Here is a 26,647-nt window from a genome sequence, read left to right on the forward strand (position 1 = left end):
CCCTATAATAGCAACTGGACTGGAAAAGCAGAAGCGCTAGACATCAGAGTCAGCTTTTCCAAATAATCAGGGGTGCTAAATTCAACCCAAATTACTCCTCCCAAACACAGTGAAGACATTGGCTCAGTATTTGAAGGGGTAGTGGGGGTGCTGAAGAGAATCAATTTTGACTACAAGTGTTTGCTGGCAAACCTATTCCTCATATGAAGATTCTGCATCCAACATTCTTTCAACGATGTCACAGTCCGCTTTAGAGAATTCATGTTTACATTCTGGTTGTTAGGACATCACTGGATGAGACAAGAATACTGATATTATTACCTCATGCTTCTTAGATGTCATAGGCTATATATTCCATGAAATGCATCCATTAGAAGTCACAGCACTGATGATGATACCATTATTGATGTGACCATGTGCTGAGCACTTTAAGTGTTCACGGATTTAGAAACTCGACTAGAAACCATTTTGAAACCAGTGACAATTTTAGTTGGAAGATGAGCTCTAGCACAGACTGGATAGACAGCAAGCGAGCCAGAACACTAAGAATCTCAAATGACAGAGAATCACTTCAAGTATGTATACGATGATTCATTTTATTTTTCACTCCTTGTCGATATGTACAAAATGTTCTGTTTTTATTGCTGTTACACATCATAGATACATGATATTTCATTTTCCTTCTGCAGCCTAAGTTCACATCTGAGCCTCTGCTTAGGAGTTGAGGAATAATAATAACTTTAATAATAATAACTTTTATTTTGTATACCGCCATACCCAGAGAGTTCTAGGCGGTTCACAACAGTTAAACAAAGTTACAAATGAAGAAGTCGTGGAAGTTAGGAAGTCAGTTAAACAGAGTTAGCTGACCGGAAGTCAGTTAAACAGAAGTTACAAACAATGAAGTCATTGGAGTTCGAAGAGTACAGTAAGAAGGAGTAGGTAGAAACAGAAACATAGAAATAGACGGCAGATAAGGGCCACGGCCCATCTAGTCTGCCCACCCTAATGTCTCTCCCCTACCTTTGCCCTGTGAATAGATCCCATGTGCCGATCCCATTTGGCCTTAAAATCAGGCATGCTGCTGTCCTCAATCACCTGTAGTGGAAGACTATTCCAGCGATCAACCACCCTTTCAGTGAAAAAGAATTTCCTGGTGTCACCTCGTAGTTTCCCGCCCCTGATTTTCCACGGATGCCCTCTTGTTGTCGTGGGACCCTTGAAAAAGAAGATATCTTCCTCTGCCTCGATGCGGCCCGTAAGATACTTGAACGTCTCGATCATGTCCCCCCTCTCTCTGCGCTCCTTGAGCGAGTATAGCTGCAATTTGTCAAGCCGTTCTTCGTATGGAAGATCCTTGAGTCCCGAGACCATCCGGGTGGCCATTCTCTGCACCGACTCCAGTCTCAGCACATCCTTGTGATAATGCGGCCTCCAGAACTGCACACAGTATTCCAGATGGGGCCTCACCATAGATCTATACAATGGCATAATGACTTCCGCCTTACGGCTGACGAAACCCCTTCGTATGCAACCCATGATTTGTCTTGCCTTGGACGAAGCCTGCTCCACTTGATTGGCAGACTTCATGTCCTCACTGACGATTACCCCCAAGTCTCGTTCTGCTACCGTTTTTGCTAGGATCTCGCCATTAAGGGTATAAGACTTGCATGGATTTTGGCTGCCCAGGTGCATAACTTAGCATTTTTTGTCATTGAAGTTGAGTTGCCAGGTCCTAGACCAGCGCTCCAGTAGGAGTAGGTCGTGCATCATGTTGTCGGGCATTGAATCTTCGTCCGTTGTGCATTTGCCCACTACATTACTTAGTTTGGCGTCATCGGCGAATAATGTTATTTTACCTCAAAGCCCTTCTGCCAAGTCCCTTATAAAGATGTTGAATAGGATTGGGCCCAAGACTGAGCCCTGTAGCACTCCACCGATCACCTCCGTCATTTCGGAGGGGGTGCCGTTCACCACCACCCTTTGAAGCCTACCTCCAAGCCAGTTCCCAACCCATTTCGTCAATGTGTCACTTAATCCTATAGAACTCATCTTGCTCAGCAACCTGCGGTGTGGTACGCTATCGAATGCTTTGCTAAAGTCCAGGTACACGATGTCCAGGGACTCCCCAATATCCAGCTTCCCCGTCACCCAGTCGAAGAAGCTGATCAGGTTGGATTGGCAAGATCTCCCCTTAGTAAATCCATGTTGTTGGGGATCCCGTAGATTCTCCTCATCCAGGATCTTATCCAATTGGTGTTTGATTAGAGTTTCCATTAGTTTGCTCACTATTGATGTTAGACTCACTGGTCTGTAGTTTGCTGTCTCCATCTTTGAGCCTTTCTTGTGGAGTGGAATGACGTTAGCCGTCCTCCAGTCCAACGGGACGCTGGCAGTACTAAGTGAGAGGTTGAAGAGCGCGGACAGTGGCTCCGCCAAGACATCACTCAGCTCCCTAAGCACCCTGGGGTGTAGGTTGTCCGGCCCCATTACTTTGTTGACCTTGAACTTTGACAGCTCACCATAGACACTGCTGGGCGTAAACTCAAAGTTACTAAACGGGTCAACTGAGCCAACCCTTGTCTGTAGCTGAGGGCCAAGCCCCGGCGCTTCTCGGGTGAAGACTGAGCAGAAGTATTCATTTAATAGTTGGGCTTTTTCCGAATCCTTTTCCACATAGTCTCCGTCTGGATTCCTAAGACATACAATCCCGCCTGAGTTTTTTCTTCTGTCACTGATATACCTGAAGAAGGATTTATCTCCCTTCTGGATGTTCTTTGCCAGAGACTCCTCCCTGTGGAATTTAGCCTCCCTAACTGCTGTTTTGACGGCTTTTGATTTGGTCAGGTAGTCTGCTCTAGAGTCCTGCTTCCCCGATTGTTTGTAAGAAATGAATGTTTTTTTCTTCTCCTTGATGAGGTCTGAGATCTCCACAGTAAACCACTGTGGCTTATTGTTCCTTCGCCGTTTACTTACTGATTTAACATAACGGTTTGTTGCTTCATGTATGGTGGCTTTCAAAGTCGACCACATTTCTTCCACGTTATCGGTTTCTGCTTGGCTTTGTAGCGCCTGGTGAACGAAGTCTCCCATTTCTTTGAAGTTTGTGTCCTTGAATTTGAGGACCTTGGTCAGTGTGGTAGATTTAGTGAAACCTTTCCTGATATTGAACCATACCATGTTGTGGTCACTGGAGGCCAATGTGTCGCCCACCAAGACCTCTGTGACACTTTCTCCATTGGTAAGTATCAGGTCCAGTATTGCCTGATCCCTTGTTCGTTCCAACACCAGTTGCCTGAGTCTTGCTCCCTTCATAGAGTTTAATAGCCTCCTGCTGCTGCCGGAAGCAGAGGTAAGTGTATCCCAATCCACATCAGGCATGTTGAAGTCACCTAGCAATACTGTGTCCCCACGCAAGATGATATTTTCTATATCTCCGATTATTTCCATATCCAGGTCATCCTGTTGTCTTGGGGGTCTGTAAATTACGCCAAGATACAAGCATTTGTCCTTCCCTCTGGCCAAATTAACCCAAAGGGATTCCCCAGTATACTGGACATCTGAGATTCTCGTGACCTTAATGTCATCTTTAGTATATAATGCTACACCTCCTCCCATTCTGCCCTCCCTGTACCGGCGAAGCTAGTTGTAACCCGGTATGACCATGTCCCACCCGTGGGAGTCTGTGAGCCAGGTCTCGGATATCGCCACCACATCCAGGTCAGCATTCCTTATTTCTGTTTCCAATTCCAGGATCTTGTTTCCTAAACTGTGTGCGTTGACGTACATAGCCCTCAATGTTGTATTTTTGTTACGTCTCGATGGGGATATTACTGCTTGAGCTACTTGGACACCTTTAGCATTATTTGCATTATTTGTGCTCTCCATAGACCCAGAACTACAATGTGTACTCCCCATATACCCAGAATTACAGTGTGTACTCCCCCTAGACCCGGAATTACAATGTGACCCATAAATATGATGTGACCCTACTCCCGACTCGAAAGTGTGTGCACTCACCCATGATCCAGACCTAGAATTTCGGTGACTACTTACCTCAGCCTCAAAAAAGTATTGGCAGTTTAGTTCGCCAGGTATGTTGTTTGTGCCTGTACCCTCCCCCGACTTATCTAGTTTAAAGGGATTCCAGTAGGTGGGGGGGTGGAGGGAGGTGTTAAGGGTTCTGTTCATGGAATAGGTGTGTTTTGAGTTGTTTTCTGAGGTAGATGGGGGCCTCGAGTATAATTTGAGCTAGCCAAGGGTTAAGTTTGGCTGCCTGGAAGGAGAAAGTTTTGTCAAGGAACCTTTTGAAGTGACATGATTTTAGAGAGGGGAAGGCGAACAAGTGAATTCTGCGGGAGTTCTTGTTGTTGTAATTTAAATTGAAGTGAGGGTTGAGGTAGCTTGGTGATATGCCGAATAGTCCTATCGTTGGAGCAACAGACTGAGGGCTCCTTTTACTAAGGTACGCTAGCGTTTTTAGCGCACGCAGCAGATTAGCGCGCGCTAACCCCACGCTACGTGGCTAGAACTAACGCCAGCTCAATGGTGGTGTTAGCGTCTAGCGTGCGGCATTTGTAGCGCGTGCTATTCCGCGCGTTAATGCCCTCACGCAGCATAGTTAAAGGAGCCCTGAGAATCAGAATTTAAAAATCGAACTGAGGCCCCTCGGGCAAGTGACTTTCTCTTACCTCGGGTGCAAAATTAAGGCCCTGTTTACTAAGCTCATTATGACAACATGGTGTCTTATTTGCCAATAATGCAGCTTCACATGGGAATTTTTTAATACTAAAGTGCATATTAAATATTGAGATGCTCTGCATGCAAAACAGTCGTGATTTTGTGATATGAATAACACAGCTTGCATTAAACTTTGTAAGCAAGTTTCAAGCTTATTAAAAGTTTGATATCCCGCCCAATCAGGCTTCAAGGTGATTTACATAATTAAAACAAAGGGGAATACATAAAAATATAAAAATAAGCAAACAAACAAATTATAGTTAATCATGAAATACAAATCAAAACAGAGACAAAAACAGAAACATAAGGGAAATAGGGGAAAAACTACATTATTTGGATAGGAAAGTAAAAAAGAGAAGAAAAAAGCTCTATTTGTGGAAAAATAACACTACCTCAGGAAGTGCTGTTATCTTTCCTCCCTGGGTGCATCAGGCTATGTAAAAAGGCTAGTAGTGCTTTAAAAATAATATAGATAGTTAGATAATCTCCCACAACCGCCTGATCCTCTATCAAAATACCCTCCAAGCCCTGTAACCATTGCCCCTGAACCTCAAACTCCTTATCCCCTCTCAATGCTATCCCTTTAAACACTCAACTTCCCCCCCCCCCATTCCCTTTCAAAAATAGCCTCCCCTCAATCACATCATTCCCTAAAATCTATCCCAGTACCTACTGGAGGGTCTCACAAATGGATAAAGGGGGAAAAGGAGCAATCCCTGGGTGTTCCTGTCCCTGATTCTAAATGGCCATCTCAGGTCCCTAGTAGTTACATAGTTCTACCACTAGGGGATCAGACTGTCAAGTAAGGGAGCATACCAAGGCAAGAGTAATATTGTTCATAAAGTGCTGATAGAAATTGGTGTACATTTTATACAACATGAATAAGTATTAGTTCATAAGAATTGCCATACTGGGATAGGCCGAAGGTCAATCAAGCCCAGTATCTTGTTTACAACAGTGGCCAACCCAGGTCACAAGTACCTGGCAAGATCATAAAGCGTACAACAGATTGTATGCTGCTTATCCTAGGAATAAGCAGTCGATTTTCCCAAGCTATCTTAATAATGGCTTAAGGACTTTTGTTTTAGAAAATTATCGCGCTTCATCCTGGGAATATACAGGGGGTAATTCTATAAGTGAGTACTTTAAGCAGTGTATATATTGAATAATGAGTCAATTAGCACCTATAATTGGACAATAACAAGCAATTGTCAGCACTAATTAGCTGCCAAATAGAATTTACGCGCATCTTTTTAGACTTATTCTATAGAGGTATGTAGATCTGAAAAGCGGCATGGCCATGGGAAGGTCATGGGCGGAGCAAGGATGATCCTACAATTTATTCACGCTTTTATAAAATTAGAGGGATTCACACCTAATTTGCATGCAGGGACTTACATTAGCATTTCATTGGTTGTCCCTAAATATAGTTGTGGTTGGCAGTGTTAGACTGAAGCTTAACTCAGAAAAAATGAAATTTTTTGTAGCTTCACCATGCCCATTTGATACTAAGACATCATTGCGTATAAATAAATTCAGCTATCCTATTCAATCTACCATTAAGGTTTGGGGAATAATACTGGACAGGGCTTGACTATGAAGAACCAGGTGGACTCTTTGGTCAGAAAGGGTTTCTTTACTCTTTGGAAGCTTCGGTCCATTAGGGCGTATTTTGATGTTTCATCATTTAGAGTTTTGGTACTAAGCCAGCTTGATTACTGCAATATTGCCTAATTGTCAAATTCCCAGAAGAATATGCAGCGATTGCGAATAGTACAAAATGCGGCGGTCAGATTGATTTTTAGGTTGAAGAAATATGATCACGTAACACCCTCCTATCGAGTACTGCATTGGCTGCCAATGGAGGTACGAGTGAAATTTAAGTTTGGTTGCTTCTGCTTTAAGGTTTTGTTTAGTTTAGCTCCCAAATATAAAATTGAGCTTTTCTCTGAATTTTGTTTTTCCGTCTGTTAGAGGATGTAAACTTAAAAAACATCATCAAAATATTTTTTCATATCAAGCAGCGTTATGGGGTAAGGATTTAGAACAATTGCTTTTGCTTACTGACCCTTATGGGAAATTTAGGAGACATCTAAAACATATCTGTTTCGATGTATTTAGGCAGCTAATTCGTACAAATTTTATTATGCACTATTTTGATCATTATAGTGTCTCTAATTATTGGCTTCTTACTTTTTAATTCTATTCAACTTTTTTATTGTAATTTTTTTAACTATTGTAACCACATAGAAGTTTACGGCCATGCAGTATATAAACTGATTATTATTATTATTATGCTAGTTGTGGTTCTATACTCCAAGCCTAATGTAATCGCGGTTTAAGGAATACCACTAATTGCTATTTTTTTCTAGCGGCGATGTTAAGGGAACTTAAGACTAGTCTTATTGGGTCAGACCAAACTAAACTAAACTAAACCTTAAGTTTATATACCGCATCATCTCCACAGATGTTGTAGAGCTCGGCACGGTTTACAAGAACTTAAAATATAGGAAGAGAAGGAAAAAAAAGTTTACATGAACTTATATATAGAAGAGAAGAGTAAGGGGGGATAGAATTACATTTTAGTGAAAAGCCAGGTTTTCAGTTGCTTGCAGAATAATTGGAGGGAGCCCAGGTTCCGCAGCGGGGTAGTAAAGTCATTCCAAAGACCTGTGATTCTGAAGAGAAGGGATTTTCCCAGTTTGCCTGCATAGCGAATACCGTGTAGAGAGGGGAAGGATAATTTATACCTTTGGGTGGGTCTGGTAGAGTCAGGACTCGAAGAGTTATAAGATAGTGGGATTAAGGGAGGAAGGATGCCGTGAATGATCTTAAAAGCCAGGCAGGAGCATTTGAAATGGATTCTGGAAATCACTGGGAGCCAGTGAAGTTTGGCTAGGAGTGGGGAGACATGGTCAGACTTGCATTTTGTAAAGATCAACTTGGCTGCAGTATTCTGGATTAGCTGGAGCCTTTGAAGACTTTTTTTTGATAGGCTTAAGTAGATGGCATTGCAGTAGTTTAATTTGGAGAGGATGATGGATTGGACAAGGACGGCGAAATGTTGTTGGCGAAAATAGGATCTTACTTTCCTCAGCATGTGGAGGCTGAAAAAGCATGATTTAGCCAAGGAGTTGAGGTGGTCATTGAGGGAGAGAGAAGAATCGATAATGATGCCAAGGACTTTGCTTGAGAACTCAAGCTGCAGTGCAGCGTCTGAGGTTAGTGCGAAGAGGGTGGGCAGGTGTTCTAATTTTGGGCCGAGCCAGAGCAATTTTGTTTTCGATTCATTCAATTTCATCTGTACCGAGAAGGACCAGGAATGGAGTCTCATTATGCAAGCTGTAATGTTCTCGTGGAGGTTGGTGAGGTTCTGGTCTGTCTCAAGGAGGACAAGGGTGTCATCAGCATATGTGTAGATTGTTTCAAGGGGGGATAATTGGAGGAGTTTCAGGGAGGACATATAGATATTAAAGAGAATAGGGGATAGGGGTGATCCCTGAGGGACACCGCAAGATGGTGTCCAAGGAACAGACATGGTGCCATTTGTGTTGACAGTGTAGGAGCGAGAGCGTAGGAAGTTTGAGAACCACTTTAGGACGGTGGATTCAATTCCTATCTCGGAAAGTTGATAAAGTAGTATGTTGTGGTGGACAACATCGAAAGCTGCAGAGAGATCGAATTGTAATAGGACAGCGAATTTGTTACGAGAATGTAATTGTTGCACCTAAGAAATTAAGGAAACTAGGAGGGATTCGGTGCTGAAGCTGGGTCTGAAGCCATATTGGTAGGGATGGAGGATGGAGAATCTCTCTAGGTAAGAAGAGAGCTGGGTGGCGACTATGGCCTAGAGCTTGCAGTTTAGTTAGGAGAGGGATATTTGCTATGGGGCGGTAGTTAGATGGTAAGGAAGGGTCGAGATCGTCTTTTTTCAGAAGAGGGGACAAGGCATGTGTCCCATTTCTGTGGAGAACAGGCCCGATAGTAAAGCAAAATTTATAAGCCTGGTAAGGGAGGAAATGGCCTTTGCGGAAATGTTTTCGTAAAGGTAGGATCCATCAAGCCCAGTAGCCCGTTCTTACGGTGGCCAATCCAGGTCACTAGTACCTGGCCAAAAACCAAGGTGTAGCAATATTCTATGCTACCGATCCAGGGTAAGCAGTGGCTTGCCCCATGTCTTTTTCAACAACAGACTATGGATTTTTCCTCCAGGAAATTTTCCAAACCTTTCTTAAAACCAGCTACGCTATCTGCAATGCATTCCAGGGCTTAACTATTCTCTGAGTGAAAAAATATTTCCTCCTATTGGTTTTAAAAGTATTTCCTTGTAACTTCATTGTAATTTTTGACGGAGTGAAAAATCAATCCACTTGTTCCCGTTCTACTCCACTCAGGATTTTGTAGACTTCAATCATATCTCCCCTCAGCCGTCTCTTTTCCAAGCTGAAGTGCCCTAACTTTTTTTGTCTTTCTAAATTGAGACGGTTACTCATTCAAAAAGCCTACTTTTCTTTATTAAATATTAATGTAAGTTGCAGGTGTGGACATTTACACCAGCCTTAAGGCAGATGTAAATATCTGTGCCACACATGTGCTTCTGTGCATTTTCCATGCTTCTCCCAAACGTCACCCCCTGTACATGTCCTCTGGCAAAATATACACCATCATGTCATGGAACATACTTTTCAATTAGCTAGTATTCTGTAAGGGGACATGAGGAGGAGCTAGTTATTATTTGACAATTGTGGATTAGATGGGGATCAATAAACTAGCAGCAAGGTTGTTTACCCTCTCCAAGGTAGAGAGAATGAGAGGGCACTCTCTAAAGTTGAAAGGGGATAGATTCCGTACAAACGTAAGGAAGTTCTTCTTCACCCAGAAAGTGATGGAAAACTGGAATGCTCTTCCGGAGGCTGTTATAGGGGAAAACACCCTCTAGGGATTCAAGACCGGTAGGGCTGGTCTCAGGGCACTGGTCTTGACCTGGGGGCCACCGCGGGAGCGGATTGCTGGGCACGATGGACCACTGGTCAGACCCAGCAGCGGCAAATTCTTATGTTCTTATGTTCTAAATTACCAAAACCTGAGATCACCCTCTAAGGAACAATAACCTAAATATTATATTCTCTGTGAACAATCTTGAACTGAGTGTTCTAATAAATGATTTGTTACTACTACTACTACTACTTATGATTTCAATAGCACTGCCAGACGTACACAGTGCTGTACATTAAACATGTAAGAGGCAATTCCTCCTCGATAGAACTTACAATCTAATCAAAACAGACAACATGAGACAAATAGGGGTTAGGGAATTTCTCACAGAGAATAAGCAGCATAAAATCTGTTTTACTACCTGGGATCTAGCTAGGTTCTTGGGACCTGGGTTGGCCACTGTTGGATAGAGGACACTGGGCTTGATGGATCTTCGTTCTGTCTCAGTATGGCAACTCTTTGTTCCTATGTGAGCTAAGTATAGGACAATCAAGCCATTGTGACATCACTGATGAGTTTGACTCATAGACATTGGTGGAATGAGGCATTATGACATCACAATCTCAGCTCTGGAATGATGCTACTCTTTGGGTTTCTGCCAGGTACTTGGGACCTGGTTTGGCCACTGTTGGGAACAGGATACTGGGATTGATAAACCTTCGGTCTGTCCCAGTATGGCAATTCTTATGTTCCTAGATATTGTTAAGACTAGGATTGTATTTCAAATTGTTTTCTTTATACCACATCTGTTAAAGTTTATAGTATCTACCTTGGTTTACTTGTGGTATATTTTTTGTTCACTTCAAGTAGTTCATCATGATGCTGCCCACCTATTAACAGGTTGTCAATTGCAGGAGTATATTACTTTTTTATTGATTAGCTGCCTATAGAATAATATACAAAATTCAAGATTTGTTGGATACTTTGAAAACGATGAGAGACGGTTGGAGATCCCCAGAATACCTAAAGGGCCTGCTTAAGTAGCATATTCCAACTCATTCATAGTGGTCACAGAATTCTCATTTGCTTGAAATCCTATCACTAAGAGTTGTTAAACCCCCCTTTTTTCAAAACCACAAAAGCGTTTTTTTGCGCCAGCTGGCACGCTGAATGCTCTGCGCTGCTCCCAGCACTCATAGAGTTCCTATGAGTGTCAGGAGCAGCATGGAGCATTCAGCGCACCGGCCAGCGCTAAAAAACGCTTTCATGATTTTGTAAAAGGGGGGGTAAGTTAGTTAAAAACCACGCTAGTGGGGTTTTTTTTATAGCTGAGCCCAGATAGTGGAACAGTTTACTGGCAGAAGTGCATGCTGAACTAGATAAGAAATATTGTAGGAAAATGTTGAAGGCCCATTTATTTACAAAAGCATTCCTTGCTTGTTTTGTGATTAGTTTTGTGATTAGTTACTGTTAGATTTTGGGGTCCTTTTACTAAGGTGAGCTAACCAATTTAGAGCGCGCTAAATGCTAAGAACATAAGAATTGCCGCCCATGCGGCGGCCCTCTGGTCATAGACCAGCGCCCTGAGACTAGCCCTACCTGCGTACATTCTGGTTCAGCAGGAACTTGTCTAACTTTGTCTTGAATCCCTGGAGGGTGTTTTCCCCTATAACAGACTCTGGAAGAGCGTTCCAGTTTTCTACCACTCTCTGGGTGAAGAAGAACTTCCTTACATTAGTACAGAATCTATCCCCTTTCAATTTTAGAGAGTGTCCTCTCGTTCTCCCTGCCTTGGAGAGGCTGGACAACCTGTCCTTATCTACTAAGTCTATTCCCTTCAGTACCTTGAATGTTTCAATCATGTCCCCTCTCAATCTCCTCTGGGTGCCTTAGTATTTAGTGTGCACTAAACAATATTATAATGTCAACACAATGTGCAATAAAACATTTTAATAGACAGCATAGGGTGTAAGCAAAGAAGGAGTATATAGATAGAAGAGATAGAAGAGATAGAGTAACAGAGGTTTGAAAATAAGGCCCCAATTCTATAAATAATGCCGGGATCAGCAGCTGCCCACAAAAGTGTCAGTCATGCAATGGCACCATTTTTAGAATCATGGCCATGTCACAGATAGATGCCAGAAATATAGGCCAGGGTTTTCAAGGCCTACATTTCTGGCGCCTATCTGTGAGAAGAATCATGACTATGGAAGTGCCTACTGATGCCTAAGGGTACTTCCAGCATTAACCATGTCTGTTTTACCTTAGGCACTGGTAGGCACCTCTGAAGTCACGATTCGGGTGCCATTTGTGAAAGCACCTTCTTCTTCTTTAAAGACAGTTTAATTACTTTTAAATGACGCAATCAATTATCATGTCAATTAAAGGCAATTAAACCAATTAAGTTAGACAGTGGTAGGGTAGCTACCGCCATCTAACTTTCAGTGGCTATTGTAGAATCTGGCCCTGAGGAACTAATTTGAAGAAAATTGCATACTAAGTTAGACTGATGCTTGGAAATGGTCTCATCTAGGGTAGGAGCGGATAAACATGTCCTGCTATAGTATGTGCAGCCGAGTGTGATTCCTAGTGTGTGTGACTAGCAATTAGTTACTTCTTCAATTAAAGCCCTTGGTGAAGAGCCAAGCTTTCACCTGCTTCCTGAAGTAGAGATAGTCTTGTGTTAAGCAGAGCCTTTTAGAAAGTGCATTCCAGAGGCTACTCCAGAGAAGGTTCCCCCGGTGAGTATCACGTCATGCGATGTCCCTTGGAGAGGGTGTGGTTAGGGATAATCCTTGGGACAACCTTAGCTTGTGAATAGTAGGCACATTCTCTAATGACTCCAGCCTAGATCACATGCATAACAGACCTTACTGTATATGCATGGTGCATTCATAAATGTGCATGTTTTTTCTTTTACTAGCTGAGAAAGCTTAGACGTTCCATAGATAACTTGAAGAACCTGAATGACTCGCTGCTGAAACAGGAAGAAAATAAGGTTAAGAAAAATCTAGCTAAACTTGCAGACACCTCCCTTTATGGATCCTATAAGAACATATACAAGGTATGGAAGTCTTTTCTCTCTGAAGGGTAACAGATCTAGCTGCTCCAGAACCAAAAAAGGCCTCTTACTAATTTGATGTATCTCATGTACTGTGTCATATGCTACACATTCTCCTGCATATTCTGTTTGGCTTTTTTATGTGGCCTTGGTGTGGAGTCTGCAATTATTTAAATGCTCTAAGTTTGCATCCAGCTGTCCACACCTCCCTAAAGATACAGTAAAGAGTCTCAGGGTATCGGCATGGATTGAACTGAACAAGATACTCAGTGGAAGGGTTACTGTGATACACTGAAGTTTAAAATAGCTTCTAATTACTATAAATAAATTGTATGACACATTGCAGCATATTATGTAATGCTACTGTGATGGGGTAGAGTCGCTATCACCCCAGTCACTGCTGAGAAAAAGCTACATGAAGAAGCCCTATGCTAAAACCTGCTGGGTATAGACAGACTCTTTCCAGCAAGCCAAACGAAGCAAGCTCATTTGAGTCAAGTTGGAATAGATCTCACCCTGAGAGAAACAGGAGCTTGCAGACAAGACCCAGAGCTCAGAAAGACATATAAAGGAAAGTTCCTGGCAACAGGAACTTCTAAGAGCGTCTTCTGGGGGTATGCATGCTGGCACCTGCCTAACCCCCAGTAAGATCAAACCAATAGATCAATGACCAAGGTACCAGGAGAGCCAAATTGACTGGTGACCAGAGGGTCCAAGGAGCCCAAGGTACTGTGAGACTTGAATTAACCAGTGACCAGTGGGTCCACAGGGACCAAGATACTGAGAGACCTGGTGGTGACCAGAAGAGACCTGAGCGACCAGAAAAGACAGGTGGCAACCAGAAGAGATCCAAATGACCAGAAGTGACCAGCAGTGACCGGAAAAGCCCCAAGTGACCAGTAGTGACTGGAAGAGACCAGAGAGAAAGAGAAAAAGATAGAGACCAGAGATGCTTGAGTGACTAGTCGGCAGTCTCTGCCAACAGTAATGAAGTGACCACTCAGCAACAACATAATGAACAATGGAAGCATGCATCAGTGCTATAAATGCAAAGGTAAGGAGAAAGTGTCTGTGACACAGCAGTTTTCTTCCTGGGATTTAGTACTATCAGCCTTTATTACTAACTACTCAGTGGTTTTCCCCCCTATTTTGTATTGGTTCCCTATATTCCATCAACCTCCTTCCTACTGCAGTGACAGTCCTTGGCCAGGGAACATTCATCACTGCTCCTTGTAAAATCCTACAATCCAGACACTAGATATCATCCTTAAAGCAATGACCACAACCAGTGATCCCTTTAAGCTCCGTTGGAATTCTCCATCTACATTCTTGCCAGTGGTGGTGTTATTTCAATAGCGAAGGTCAGCCAAGTTCTGCAGAACTCCAGAGGATCTGTCTGCCCCTAGTGATTGAAAATACAATATTGAAACACCTCCCCCCACTGGCAGTAATATGGCTGGGAGACTCTCACACAGCTTATAGGGCATCTGTGAAGCTGTTACTACATTTCTAGCAAATCTAGGGGAGCAATAGGTCCAACGTGGAGATCAAGCTTAGAATTCATTGCTCTCCCTCTAGCTATCTTGCTGTAGTCACCTTTGTTTCACAGTTTTGCTGTATATTTTCTGCACACCCTTCCTTCCTGTTGAACCTTTTTATGGTATAATTTATTTCTGTCCTATTAATTTAATTGCTATATGAAGACATAATGCAAGAGCATAAGGACATAAAGTTCATCAATCCCAGTATCCTGTTTCTAACAGTGGCTAACCCAGGTCACAAATGCCTGGCAAGATCCCCAAGGAGATAAAAAAGATTTTATGTTGCTTGAGTATGGTTGTAAAACTAGAAAAAGGCAGTATACAAGTTCCAATCCCTATCCACCTATCCTAGGAATGAGCAGATTCACTCGGATAAGGACTGGGATCATTATTTTACAAAAATTCTTCGACCCACTGCTTCTTCAAGTTTATCCCAGTCATTGTACTTCCTATCTTATAAGACCTTTTGGACCCCGAACAAAATGTTTCGTGCAGGTCTTCGTGAATCGAACCTTTGTTGGCATTGTCTGTCTGATATTGGAGACCTACACCACATGATTTTCGCATGCCCCCTTATTTCCAATTTTTGGTCACTTGTATGGCGTGTTATACAACGCATCTTATCAATCCGCTGGAAGATATCCTCTCCCTACATCAACAAACACTGTTGAATATCCTGATTGCTCTTACTATACAAACGATTCTACATAACTGGAAATCTGCCGACTCACTCAATCTCACCTTTTGGTGGAATACTGTGCTTTTAATCCATTCGTATGAATCGAAAGCAGCTGAACGCTCTGGTAGAAAATCTACTATTTCCAAAATCTGGGACCCTATTAGATCTTTCTCTTTTTAGCCGCTGACATTCCTTCTTACTTAATCATTTGGTTTTACCCCATATTATTATATTTCATCATCATTATACTGGGTTTGGGTCGATCGCCCCGCTCCGAGGTTTTTCCTTTTTCCCCCCCTGACTACTGGTGATAATCTTCTTTCTTTCATCTTTTGAGCAACTAAATGTCCATTTCTCTCTTCTCTTCTTGATTTTTCATCTTCTCCCCAGGTTACTTACATGTCCGTGTCCGGTGGGCTGGACACCTTGACGTTATTATTATATTGCTCATGTCTCATTATATGTATTTTTGGTGCTCCTCGCCTTCGCTGATACGATACTGTTCATGATATCTTTTGTTTTTCTAATGTTTTTTTATGTTATGATTTGTTGAAAACAATAAATAAATTTGAACTTAAATAAAGGCTTATGGATTTCTCTTTTAGGAAATTATCCAAACCTTTTTTAAAACTTGCTAAGCTAACCCTTTTTGCTACATTCTCCTGCAATGAATTCCAGAGCTTAACCACCAATCGAGTGAAGAAATATTTTCTCCAGTTTGTTTTAAATCTACTACACTTCTCCCTCCGTATTCGCTGTGATAGGAGAATTAACAGATCCGCGAATACAGAAAAACCACAAATAATTTTTTCATATGTTATTCGCTGTTTTCTATTAAAAACCATCATGGATATGGTGAAACCGCGAATAACATGGTGGGAGACCTGGCCTGTTTCTGAAGGAGAGGCAAAACAGTGAAGAAAGTGCTGGGAATCGACGATTTTCTCTGTAAACGCTTGGAATCAGCGATTCCTGTATGCAAGTTTTCGGTATTTGTGGGGGAGCCAGCAAGCTAAAAACCGCAAATAATCAAAACCACGATTGCTGAAACCGTGAATACGGAGGAAGAAGTGTACTTAGCAATCTCATTGCATGCCCCAAGTCCTAGTATTTTTGAAAAAAAGTAAACAAGTGATTGACACCTACTCATTCCACTCCCCTCAGTATTTTATAGACCTCTATCACATCTCCCCTGAGTAGGGTTAGCAGACATCCGGATTTACCCGGACATGTCCTCTTTATAGAGGGCATGTCCAGGCATCCGGATGGTTTTTCAAAACCCGGCACTTTGTCGGGGTTTTGAAAAGCAGATCAAGGAGAAAAGCAGGTGCAACATAGTGATGTCACACGCACATGTACATGATGTCATCACATCGCATCTGCACATGCACGGATGACCTTCCAACCAAGAAGAGCAGGCTCAGGGGGACGGTGCTAGGGGTGGGGTTAGGGGCAAGACCAGGGCGTGGCATGGGTGTAGCGGGGTGGGGATGCATGGAACTGGGCAGGCCTGGTTGGGGGGTGCAACTATTTGCACAAACTAAAACAGAGTGCAAATCCTTGTGCCTAAATTAGGCTCAGATCTCCCTTGTTCAGTTACAGTAACTGGGTTTAAGAAAGGTTTGGACAAGTTCCTAGAGGAAAAGTCCGTAGTATGCTGTTGAGACAGACATGGGGAAGCTACTGTGTGCCCTGGATTGGTAGCATGGAATGCTGCTACTATTTGGGTTTTTATATAGTAAGGCCTTAAGTATGTATCAACCCTATAGATCAAGTAATTGTTAACAAAAAGAGATAAGAGGGAAGATAATTCAATGAATAAATGGAGTGGTTGAACAATCAACTCTAGCAATGTTCATAGCTACATCGAGGCCATGATAGCATCTAGCAAATCAAATTTAGATCAATTAATTCTAAAAATATATTCGTAAAAATAGTAATATTAAATCACAATCCCTATTGAGTATTTAAAGAAAACAGTGGTGGACATATCATAAATTATACAGACTTCAGTCTTTGGAACCTCTTATGATATATACCATTGCAAGTTCCTGTCTTGTATATTGTTATAATCATCTATGTCCACCACCCCCTACCAAAAAAATATTACCGTATTTTCACTCATATACCACGCACCCGTGTAAAACGCGCACACGGGTATAGCGCACGGGAAACTGTAATTTATGTAAATAAATTGTTATATAGCGTGCACACCCGTATACCACGCATGCCGCCCCGACTCTCCCGTTGCCGCCCAACTCTCCTTTCAACCGCCCCAACTCTCCTCTGGCCGCCCCGACTCTCCTCTCGCCGCCCCGACTCTCCTTTCGCCCGCCCCGACTCTCCTATCCCCCTTGAAGTCCTGTCCCCCCTTGAAGTCCTGTCCCCACCCTGAAAGCCTGATGCCCCCCCGACGTCCGATTCACCCCCCCACAAGACCGCTCGCACCCCAACCCCGAAGGACCACTCGCACTCGCACTCGCACTTGCACCCGCACCCCCACCATGAAGGACCGCGCGCACCCCCACAGCCTCCTCTGACGTCAGAGAAAGGGCGGGACCGCCAGAAGAAGAAGCAGCGCAGACGCAGGGCTCAGAGAAGGGGCAGGACCGCCGGCAGAGGAAGCAGCAGGACAACGGTAGGCAACTTCTCCATGATGGGGGGGGTGGGAGGCTATGGGGGTGTGGGCGGTCCGTCAGGGTGGGGGTGTGGGTGCGAGTGCGAGCGGTCCTTCGGGCTGGGGCTGCAAGCGGTCCTGTGGGGTGAATCGGATGTCGGGGGGGGGGGGAAACTATGTAAAAAAAAATTTGTACAACGTGCTCACGAATATAACGTGCATGGTTATACTCGGTTTGTAAAATCGTGTATAACGCGCGCATTATATGCGTGAAAATACAGTAATCTACTTAGGGGTCCTTTTATCAAGCTGCGGTAGGGGTTTAACGCGCGTAATACTGCGCGTTAAACATCTGCCGCACTAGCCGCCAACGCTTGCATTGAGCAGGCGTTAGTTTTTTAGCCGGCCGCAGGGGTTAGCGCGTGATGAAATGTCCGACGCGCTAACACCGCAAGCGTGGCTTGATAAAAGGAGCCCTTAGTTTTATTCCCTGAAATTATTGTTATCACTAATTTTAATTAACTATTATTATTATTGTGAGTAACTTTATTATTATAATACTAGTGTTTAAGCCCGTTAGTTTAACGGGTGCTAGATGTCTCCTGCTTTTGAACCTGGGCAGGGGCAGAGGCAGAGATGGGGCGGGAGGGAGTGACAGTGGGAGAGCAATTTCAAAGCCTCGGCAGCGGCGGCTCCTTGACCAATCCGCGCTTACAACGTCCCCACACTCGCGGTCTGGCTGGCTCCCCCTCCAAAGCCCTTCGCAGCGGCAGCCCCTCCGCAATCCGTCCCCGCGTCCCATGCCTCTCCGAAGGCCGGCTCCCACGAAAATGGTGCCCCTCTGTGCAAAGCCGCAGCGGCAGCCTCCCTCAAGACACATTTAAAATCTGACATATTGTAATCACAAAACAGAAAATAAAATTATTTTTCTTACCTTTTGTTGTCTGGTCATTATTCATATCATGTAGGGGTCCCAGGCTATGGTTGGCTTTTGATAACTGGCTTGCCAGGGCCCCTTCTTTCTTCTTCCCTCCCTCCATCCCTGCAGCTGAAGACAGGCACCTCCCCCCAGTGGTCTGAGACAGGAGGGAGCAGTTAGGAGAGGGTCTGAGGGCAAAGAGGGGCTCAACAGCACTCAACCACCTTTCCTTCCCTCCCTCCATCAGGTGCTCCAGTGGTCTGAGACAGGAGGGAGCAGTTAGGAGAGGGTCTGAGGCTAAAGAGGGGCTCAACAGCGTCCAACCACCTTTCCTTCCCTCCCTCCATCAGGTGCAGTGAATCCACCAATGTTAAAAGGAGCCGCGTCGAAATCGGAGGCCTGCCACTGCCGTAGCACGTTCCCCTCTGCCTTGGTCCCGCCCATTCTCTGACATATGGGACCGCGGCAGAGGGAACGTGTTACGGTGGCGGCAGGGCTCCAATTTCAAAGCAGCTCCTTTTAACATAGGCGGAGATGAACTGTACCTGATGGAGGAAGGGAAGGAACGGTGGGGTAAATTTCGGGAACGGCAGGAATTGTTTTGCGGGCCAAGCACCGTGAAAGTTTGTTTCTTTAGGCAGCCCCGGTTGTTTATTTGGATTAAATGTGAGCCGGGTGAGGAAGGCCGCCGCAGCCTCGCTATGGTTGTTTCGGCCTTAGTCGCGCACGGTCATGTTTGGAAGTTGATTTTTCACCCTCCCCGTCTTTCGGGAGTGCAGTTGGTTACTCCGTTCCCTCCCTTCTTCCCTGTCTTTGGATTTGGGGGGGGTTGTGTTTTGGAGTGGAGTGCTGCCATTAGTGACACGGTAGGGGTTTTGTGATGCTGCAGCAGTCCGGGTTGGCCGTGACGGTATGGGAGAGTGTGATGTCATGGCGGCTGTGCTTTGCTGGAGTACACTGGTTGCAGCTATGTTGGGCAGGTAGGGGACAACAATGGCGCTTATGCTCAAGTCCCCGCCGCAGCTCCTCTCTCGATCCTGGTGCGGTTCGAGAGAGGAGTCGTGGCGGCGGCTTGAACATAAGCGCGATTGTTGTCCCCCTACTTAGCCGCGAGGCTGCGGCAGGGTTTCCATGGCAACCCTGATCGCGGATCTCAGTGTAGGGCCTGGTCTGGCGGCGCCGTGTAGGGCGGAAGCGGGAGGCGGGACCTCAGCACAGCACCGGCGGCCCCCAGGAGTTTGAGGTCGGCGGCGGACATGCCTGGCGTGGCATGGTGCAGGAGGAACAGTGATCGGTGGCGCGAGCTGGAGAGCAGGTGGTGACAGTGATCGGTGGCGCGAGGTGGAGAGTAGGTGATGACATAAAACGTGCGCATGCGCACTCGTGTTTTCGGGACGGATCAGGGAACACGTTTTTTTTAGTGCGCATGCGCGGCCTAGCATTTTATTATATTAGATGTACTTTTTAAAGAAATAAATAAATAAACCGGTTTGTTGAAAAAGCTTAAACTAATAATTCATCTTAATGTGATAAATTCATATTATATTAAAATTTGATAAATTTATAGCATTGGAAAGCTTTCTAAAGTGGATGTGCCTAAAAAACGGAGGGTGCAAAGGCGAGCCACGAAACTAGTCAAAGGAATGGAGAATTTTAGCTACGAAGAACGCCTCAGGAAACTGGGACTATTTACACTCGAGAGGAGAAGACTGAGAGGCGATTTGATAGAGACTTTTAGAATATTAAAAGGATTTGATAAAATAGACCAAGAAGCAGCATTACTAACATTTTCATATGTGACACGGACAAGAGGTCACAGCCTGAAACTGGGTGGCAGCAGGTTCAGGATAAATGTCAGGAAGTTTTGTTTCACACAACGAGTGGTGGACGCTTGGAATTCTCTTCCGGAGGATGTTGTGGCAGAGACTACTCTTCTGGGTTTCAAGCGCAAGTTGGATATACACCTTCTTGCAAATCATATTGGGGGATACGGTAATTTCAGGTCTCCAAAAAGGAGAACCTAATTGGGCCGCCGCGTGAGCGGATCACCGGACTTGATGGACCTCGGTCTGATCTGGTGAAGGCATTTCTTAACCTTAAGGTATAAAAGACTCAATTGATAAGAACATAAGAAGTTGCCTCCACTGAGTCAGACCAGAGGACCATCGCGCCCAGCGGTCCACTCCCGCGGTGGCCCATCAGGTCCATGACCTGTGAAGTGGTTTCTGACTAATCCTATAACCTACCTCTGCTTCTATCTGTACCCCTCAATCCCCTTTTCTTTTAGGAACCTATCTAGACCCTCCTTGAACCCCTGTAGCGTGCTCTGGCTTATCACAGCCTCCAGGAGCGCGTTCCATGTGTCCCAGTGGCGTACCAAGGGGGGGGCGGGAGGGGCGGTCCGCCCCGGGTGCCAGCCCTTAGGGGGTGATCCCGGCCTTGCCGTTCAGTCCCCCCCACCCCGAAGGACCGCTCGCCCCACTGACCTTCCTGTACCACCTGTGAAGCAGCCCGCAGCAGGATTGCGACGTCAGCGATCCCTGAGCTGCTTGGGCGCTGCTTCCTGCGCCGCGGTTCCGCCCCTCCTCTGACATCAGAGGAGGGGCGGGACCACGGCGCAGGAAGCAGCGCCTAAGCAGCGCAGGGATAGCTGACGTCGCGATCCTGCTGCGGCTACTTCATAGGTGGTGCAGGAAGGTCAGTGGGGTGAGAGGTCCTTCGGGGGTGGTGGTGGGGGAACTGAATGGCAAGGCCAGGAGCATAGGTAGTGCTGCTTCATAGGTGGTGCGGGGAGGCTAGGGGGGCGAGCGGTCCTTCGGGGTGGGGCGGGCGGGCAGGCAGGCAGGCCTTCAAGGGGGGGGACAGGCCTTCAGGGGGGGGCAGGCAAGCCTTCAAGGGGGGAGGCAGGCCTTCAAGGGGGGGGAAAGGCCTTCGGGGGGGTGTTCAGACCTTCAAGGGGGAGGGACAGGCCTTCAAGGGGGGGCAGGCAGGCCTTCAAGGGGGGGCAGGCAGGCCTACAAGGGGGTGGGACAGGCCTACAAGGGGGTGGGACAGGCCTTCAAGGGGGGACAGGCCTTTGGGGGGGTGCAGGCCTTCGGGGGGTGCAGGACTTCGGGGGGGGTGCAGACCTTCAAGGGGGTGCAGGCCTTCAAGGGGGGGACAGGCCTTCAATGGGGGGACAGGCAGGCAGCCCTTCAAGGGGGGGACAGGCCTACAAGGGGGGGACAGGCCTACAAGGGGGTGTGACAGGCCTTCAAGGGGGGTGCAGGCCTTCGGGGGGGTGCAGGCCTTCAGGGGGGGGTGCAGACCTTCAAGGGAGTGCAGGCCTTCAAGGGGGGACAGGCCTTCAAGGGGGGACAGGCAGGCAGGCCTACAAGGGGGTGGGACAGGCCTTCAAGGGGGGTGCAGGCCTTCGGGGAGGGTACAGGCCTTCAGGGGGGGTGCAGACCTTCAAGGGAGTGCAGGCCTTCAAGGGGGGACAGGCCTTCAAGGGGGGACAGGCAGGCAGGCCTACAAGGGGGTGGGACAGGCCTTCAAGGGGGGGACAGGCCTTCGGGGGGGTGCAGACTTTCAAGAGGGGGGACAGGCCTTCAAGGGGGGGGGACAGGCAGGCAGGCCTTCAAGGGGGGGACAGGCCTTCAAGGGGGGGACAGGCAAGCAGGCCTTCAAGGGGGGGACAGGCCTACAAGGGGGAGGGACAGGCCTTCAAGGGGGGACAGGCCTACAAGGGGATGGGACAGGCCTTCAAGGGGGGTGCAGGCCTTCAAGGGGGGACAGGCAGAACTTTAAGGGGAGGACAGGCTTTGGGGGGGACCCTGGTTTATAAGTACCATGGAGGGAAGGGGGTGTTCAAAGAGACGTGCATATGCCAAACTTTGGGGGGAGGAGGAATAAATAATGGGTCTGAAAATAGAGGAGAGGGAGAGAGATGATGGACCATGGGATTTAGGGAGGGAAGGAACAGAAAGGGAGAGAAATTGGACACAAGGGATGGTGTGGAGGAGGGATAGAGATACTGGATAGGAGGGTAATTGGGAAAAGAAAGGGAGAGATGGTGGACTCTGGGGTGGTGGGGAAGGAGGGAGAGATGCCGGATGAAAGGGTAGTTAAGAAAAGGTGGATCTGTGGAGGGAGATGAAAAAAAGGAAAGATACCAGACTTCCTGGGGAGGGAAGGGAAATAGAAAGGGAGGACAGAGTTGGCAGATGGATGGTTAGCACGCAGAAAGAAGAAAGAAGGAGACCCTGGCAAGTAAGTTATCAGAAGAAAACCAGAGCCTTGGACCAACAAGATTTGAAATATAACCATACAACAAAAGGTAGAAAAATTAATTTTATTTTCTGTTTTGTGATTATAATATGTCAGATTTGAAATGTGTATCCTTCCAGAGCTGGTGTTGGACTGCAAACGTGAGCTAGGATTTAACAGAGAGAGGAAAAGTCCTTTTTGTTTCTTTATTTTATTTACACCACAGCGCCAGTATGGTTAGGAGAAGCCAAAAGGGGTGAAAAAACTATAAAACCCACCAGGAGTTTTGAAAAAAATCACCCAACTGGGCAGGAAAATCGAATTGAAAAACCAATTCAATAGGCTGAATCGAATCGAAATTTTTTTTCCTGAATCTGGCAGCATTAGTTTGCGCTACTGTCTTAGACTTTAGGACCTGGGATTGAGGAGAGATGGCATCCTCAGTACTTTATAATGCAAGTGAAACGAGGATTTGGTCAGACTTTTGAAGGGTCTGCAGAAAAAAAATATTGTATAGGCCGGGGACATGAGACAGCAGGAAATGGGAACTTTTCTTCCTTCTATTTTTGTGAATGGAAAGGCTGAGGATGTCAGAGAGTTCAGTTAAAATATGTGCTTTATAAGAAAATATAATAATGTGTTTTATAAAGTTTATAGCATAGCTGGCCTACCCAGTGAGGTGTTTCTAGTGGTGGTGGTGGCAGCGTGTCAATGTGTTGAGAGGAAGAGGTGGTCTGGGAAATTCTGCTGAGCAAACTCCGGGCCCATTTCCACCCCCCAGTTAGTCCACTCCACTCAACTGGTTCACACACTGAGTGGGTCTTTGGGTGTTGTTTTGGGATCTCTTCCCGTGGTTTATCAGTATCTCCTTCTGGTCCAAGGAAGGAAACTTTGTTATCCTTAGCATTGACCTACAGAATATGTTTGTAACAGCGCTGCTTGTGTGGCATTAGGCTATGTAGTGATCGAAAGAAAAAAACAGACCTTTGCACATTTTTGCACTATATGGTAGGTGTATGAGGAGATTCACATTTCCTGCACAGCTAAGTCCATGTGAAGTTACCTTGTGCTGTATTTGACATCTAGCAAGGTCTCTGTTTGAAATGAAAGATCTAAACTTAAAAATGAAGTGACCAGAAGTTATGGTAAAAGCAGATAGTGTAGCTGGTTTTAAGAAAGATTTGGACAAATTCCTGGAGGAAAAGTCCATAATTTGTTATTAAGACATGGGGGAAGTGTCTGCTTGCCCTGGATCGGTAGCATGGAATGTTGCTACTCTTTGGGTTTTGACCAGGTATTAGTGTCCTGGATTGGCTACCATGAGAATGGGCTACTGGGCATGATGGACCATTGGTCTGACCCAGTTAGGCTATTCTTATGTTATGTTCTCATCTGTAGGGGCCTTTGTTTTCACTTCTTATTTTAATGTATTTTTTTTCTGGGAACTTATCAGTGTTTTTTATAATGTGAACAAAAATGGAAGAGAATTAATGTGTGTGGGATGAGGGGGTAACTAATTTCTTCAGCTAAATAATTCAATCCACTTCAAACAGACATAGGAGAACTCACGCACCATTCACACATCCTCCAACCAAAAACGTCAAAAGAAAAAACTGTTCGACAACCTCCTAGCCATTCAAGCTGCAACACTCGACCCCCAACTCTACAACCAATTAACATCGACCACAGACTGCAAAACCTTCAAAAAGAAATAAAAACCCTTCTATTCAAAAAACACATAAAACCGAACTAACACAATCAGAACTGTCCCAAGCATCACCTGCAACTACTCCATATGTACTTCTGATGTCAGGACAATTCAGACATAATTTATGTTATGTTATGTTTGGAATATAAGAAAATTTTCACTGCCTGTTTCTATTCTGACCATTTATTCCGTTTCATGGTCATTACAAAAAATATTTTTTTACATGGGGGGGGTGTCAAAAAATGATGGGCCCCGGGTGCCACATACCCTAGGTACGCCACTGATGTGTCCACCACCCTCTGAGTGAAAAAGAACTTCCTAGCATTTGTTCTAAACCTGTCCTTTTTCAATTTCTCCGAGTGCCCCCTTGTGCTTGTGGCTCCCCACAGCCTGAAGAATTTGTCCTTATCTACCTTCTCTATGCCCTTCATGATTTTGAAGGTTTCTATCATGTCTCCTCTAAGTCTCCGCTTTTCCAGGGAGAATATAAAGAGAAATATATGGGTGTGAATGTATGTGATAAACTAAAGTCCATGTGCCTAAGACGTACATATGCCTAAAAAATCTCTTAAATATAAATAAATTATGTGCAAAAAAGCTAATATTTGAAAGAAAGGAAGGCAACACATAGCTTGTTATAAGGTGGAATCTGCCACCGTTAACGTTGATATAATAAAGAACTCCCGACGCCTGTTCTTTTTGTGGGCATTTCAACCCTGAGCCGGGTTTGGGTTTTTTACCAGGTATTTGTGACCTGGATTGGCCTCTTTGGAGACGGGATACTGGGCTAGATTAGCTTTCCTGTATTAGCTGCTTTAAGAATGAGAGAGAGAGAGAGAGAGGGAAAACCCCTTTTCAGAACATTGCATTAAGGGATGCAGATGTGTCAGTATTAGGGTTACCAGATTTTCCGTAACGAAAATCCGGACCCAGGCCCGCCCAGTTCTACCCAGCCCCATCCTGTTCGGCCCTAGTCATACTCTGTTCTGCTCCCAGCCATGCCCCCAGCCACACACCCCTCAACCTGTTCGCTTGTCGGGGGACATCTGCACATGCGCTGGTGTGACGCTGCTAGCTGGAAGCTTTTCAAAACCCAAAGTGCCAGGTTTTAAAAAGCAGTCCGGACCCCCCGACATGTCCTCCAAAAGGAGGAAACGTCCAGGGAGCTCCGGACGTCTGATAACCCCAGTCAGTGTGCTTTGTGTAGTTTAATTTTGTGGTTACCATCATATATTGTTAATAAGATTATATTGTGTGTATATGAAATACAAATGTAAGACATTACAATTATTACTATTGTTATGGGAGCGGGGTCTGGGGCAAAGCTTGGGCACCCCGAAACAAAAAGGCATTCTGCTGTCCCTGGATTCAAGAGTAATCAATGCTAAGCTCTTAACTTTTTCCCCTACCTTAAATCTTCCCCTGATTTCGCCTGCTTTTTAGGGTGACGGGACTAAATCGCGTGAGACAACGGCGCGCCGACAACTGAGCGCAAGGTTGACGGCGCGCCAAAGAAAAGCACTATTTTAAAGGGCTCCGACGGGGGTGTGTGGGGGGGAACTCCCCCCCACTTTACTTAACAGACATTGCGCTGGCGTTGTGGGGGGGTTTGGGGGGTTGTAACCCCACAAATTATACTTAAAACTGAACTTTTTCCCTAAAAAACAGGCAAAAAGTTTGGTTTTAAGTATAATGAGGGGGGTTACAACCCCCCAAACCCCCCACAACGCCAGCGCGATGTCTGTTAAGTAAAATAGGGGGGTTCCCCACCAACACCCCCCCATCGGAACCCTTTAAAATAGTGCTTTTCTTCGGCGCGCCGTCAACGTTGCGCTCAGTTGTCTGCGCGCCGTTGTCTCGTAAAATTTTGTCTATGAACCGCTTTTTAGGCTCCAACATTTAGAAGCTTAAGAGAAATATTGAGCATAAAATTAGGAGCTGTGCATAAGTTAAGCATGGATCCCCTGGTATTCAGTAATACTAGCATATCGCAATCTGTATACTTTGGAGGAAAGGCGGGAGAGGGGATATATGATAGAGACGTTTAAATACCTACGTGATGTAAATGCGCACGAGTCGAGTCTCCTTCATTTGAAAGGAAACTCTACAATGAGAGGGCATCTAGAGTTCTATGACATCACAATGCCAATAGGGAGAGGAGGAGATAGTGATGCTGCAGATTGGCCTTTATCTGTCGTC

General features: G+C 45.4%; 1 protein-coding gene across 1 annotated transcript in view; it reads left to right on the forward strand.

Moving 5' to 3' along the window:
• The first annotated feature begins 497 nt into the window (after positions 1-497).
• C4H16orf78 (chromosome 4 C16orf78 homolog) overlaps positions 498-26,647 on the forward strand; it is a 35,760-nt gene continuing 9,610 nt past the window's right edge. The window contains exons 1-2 of the mRNA XM_033942893.1: positions 498-575; positions 12,599-12,739. Of these exons, the coding sequence (XP_033798784.1) occupies positions 498-575; positions 12,599-12,739 (219 nt within the window). The remainder of the gene's footprint in view (positions 576-12,598; positions 12,740-26,647) is intronic.

Source organism: Geotrypetes seraphini, chromosome 4, assembly GCF_902459505.1.
Source record: "Geotrypetes seraphini chromosome 4, aGeoSer1.1, whole genome shotgun sequence".
Classification (NCBI taxonomy): domain Eukaryota; kingdom Metazoa; phylum Chordata; class Amphibia; order Gymnophiona; family Dermophiidae; genus Geotrypetes; species Geotrypetes seraphini.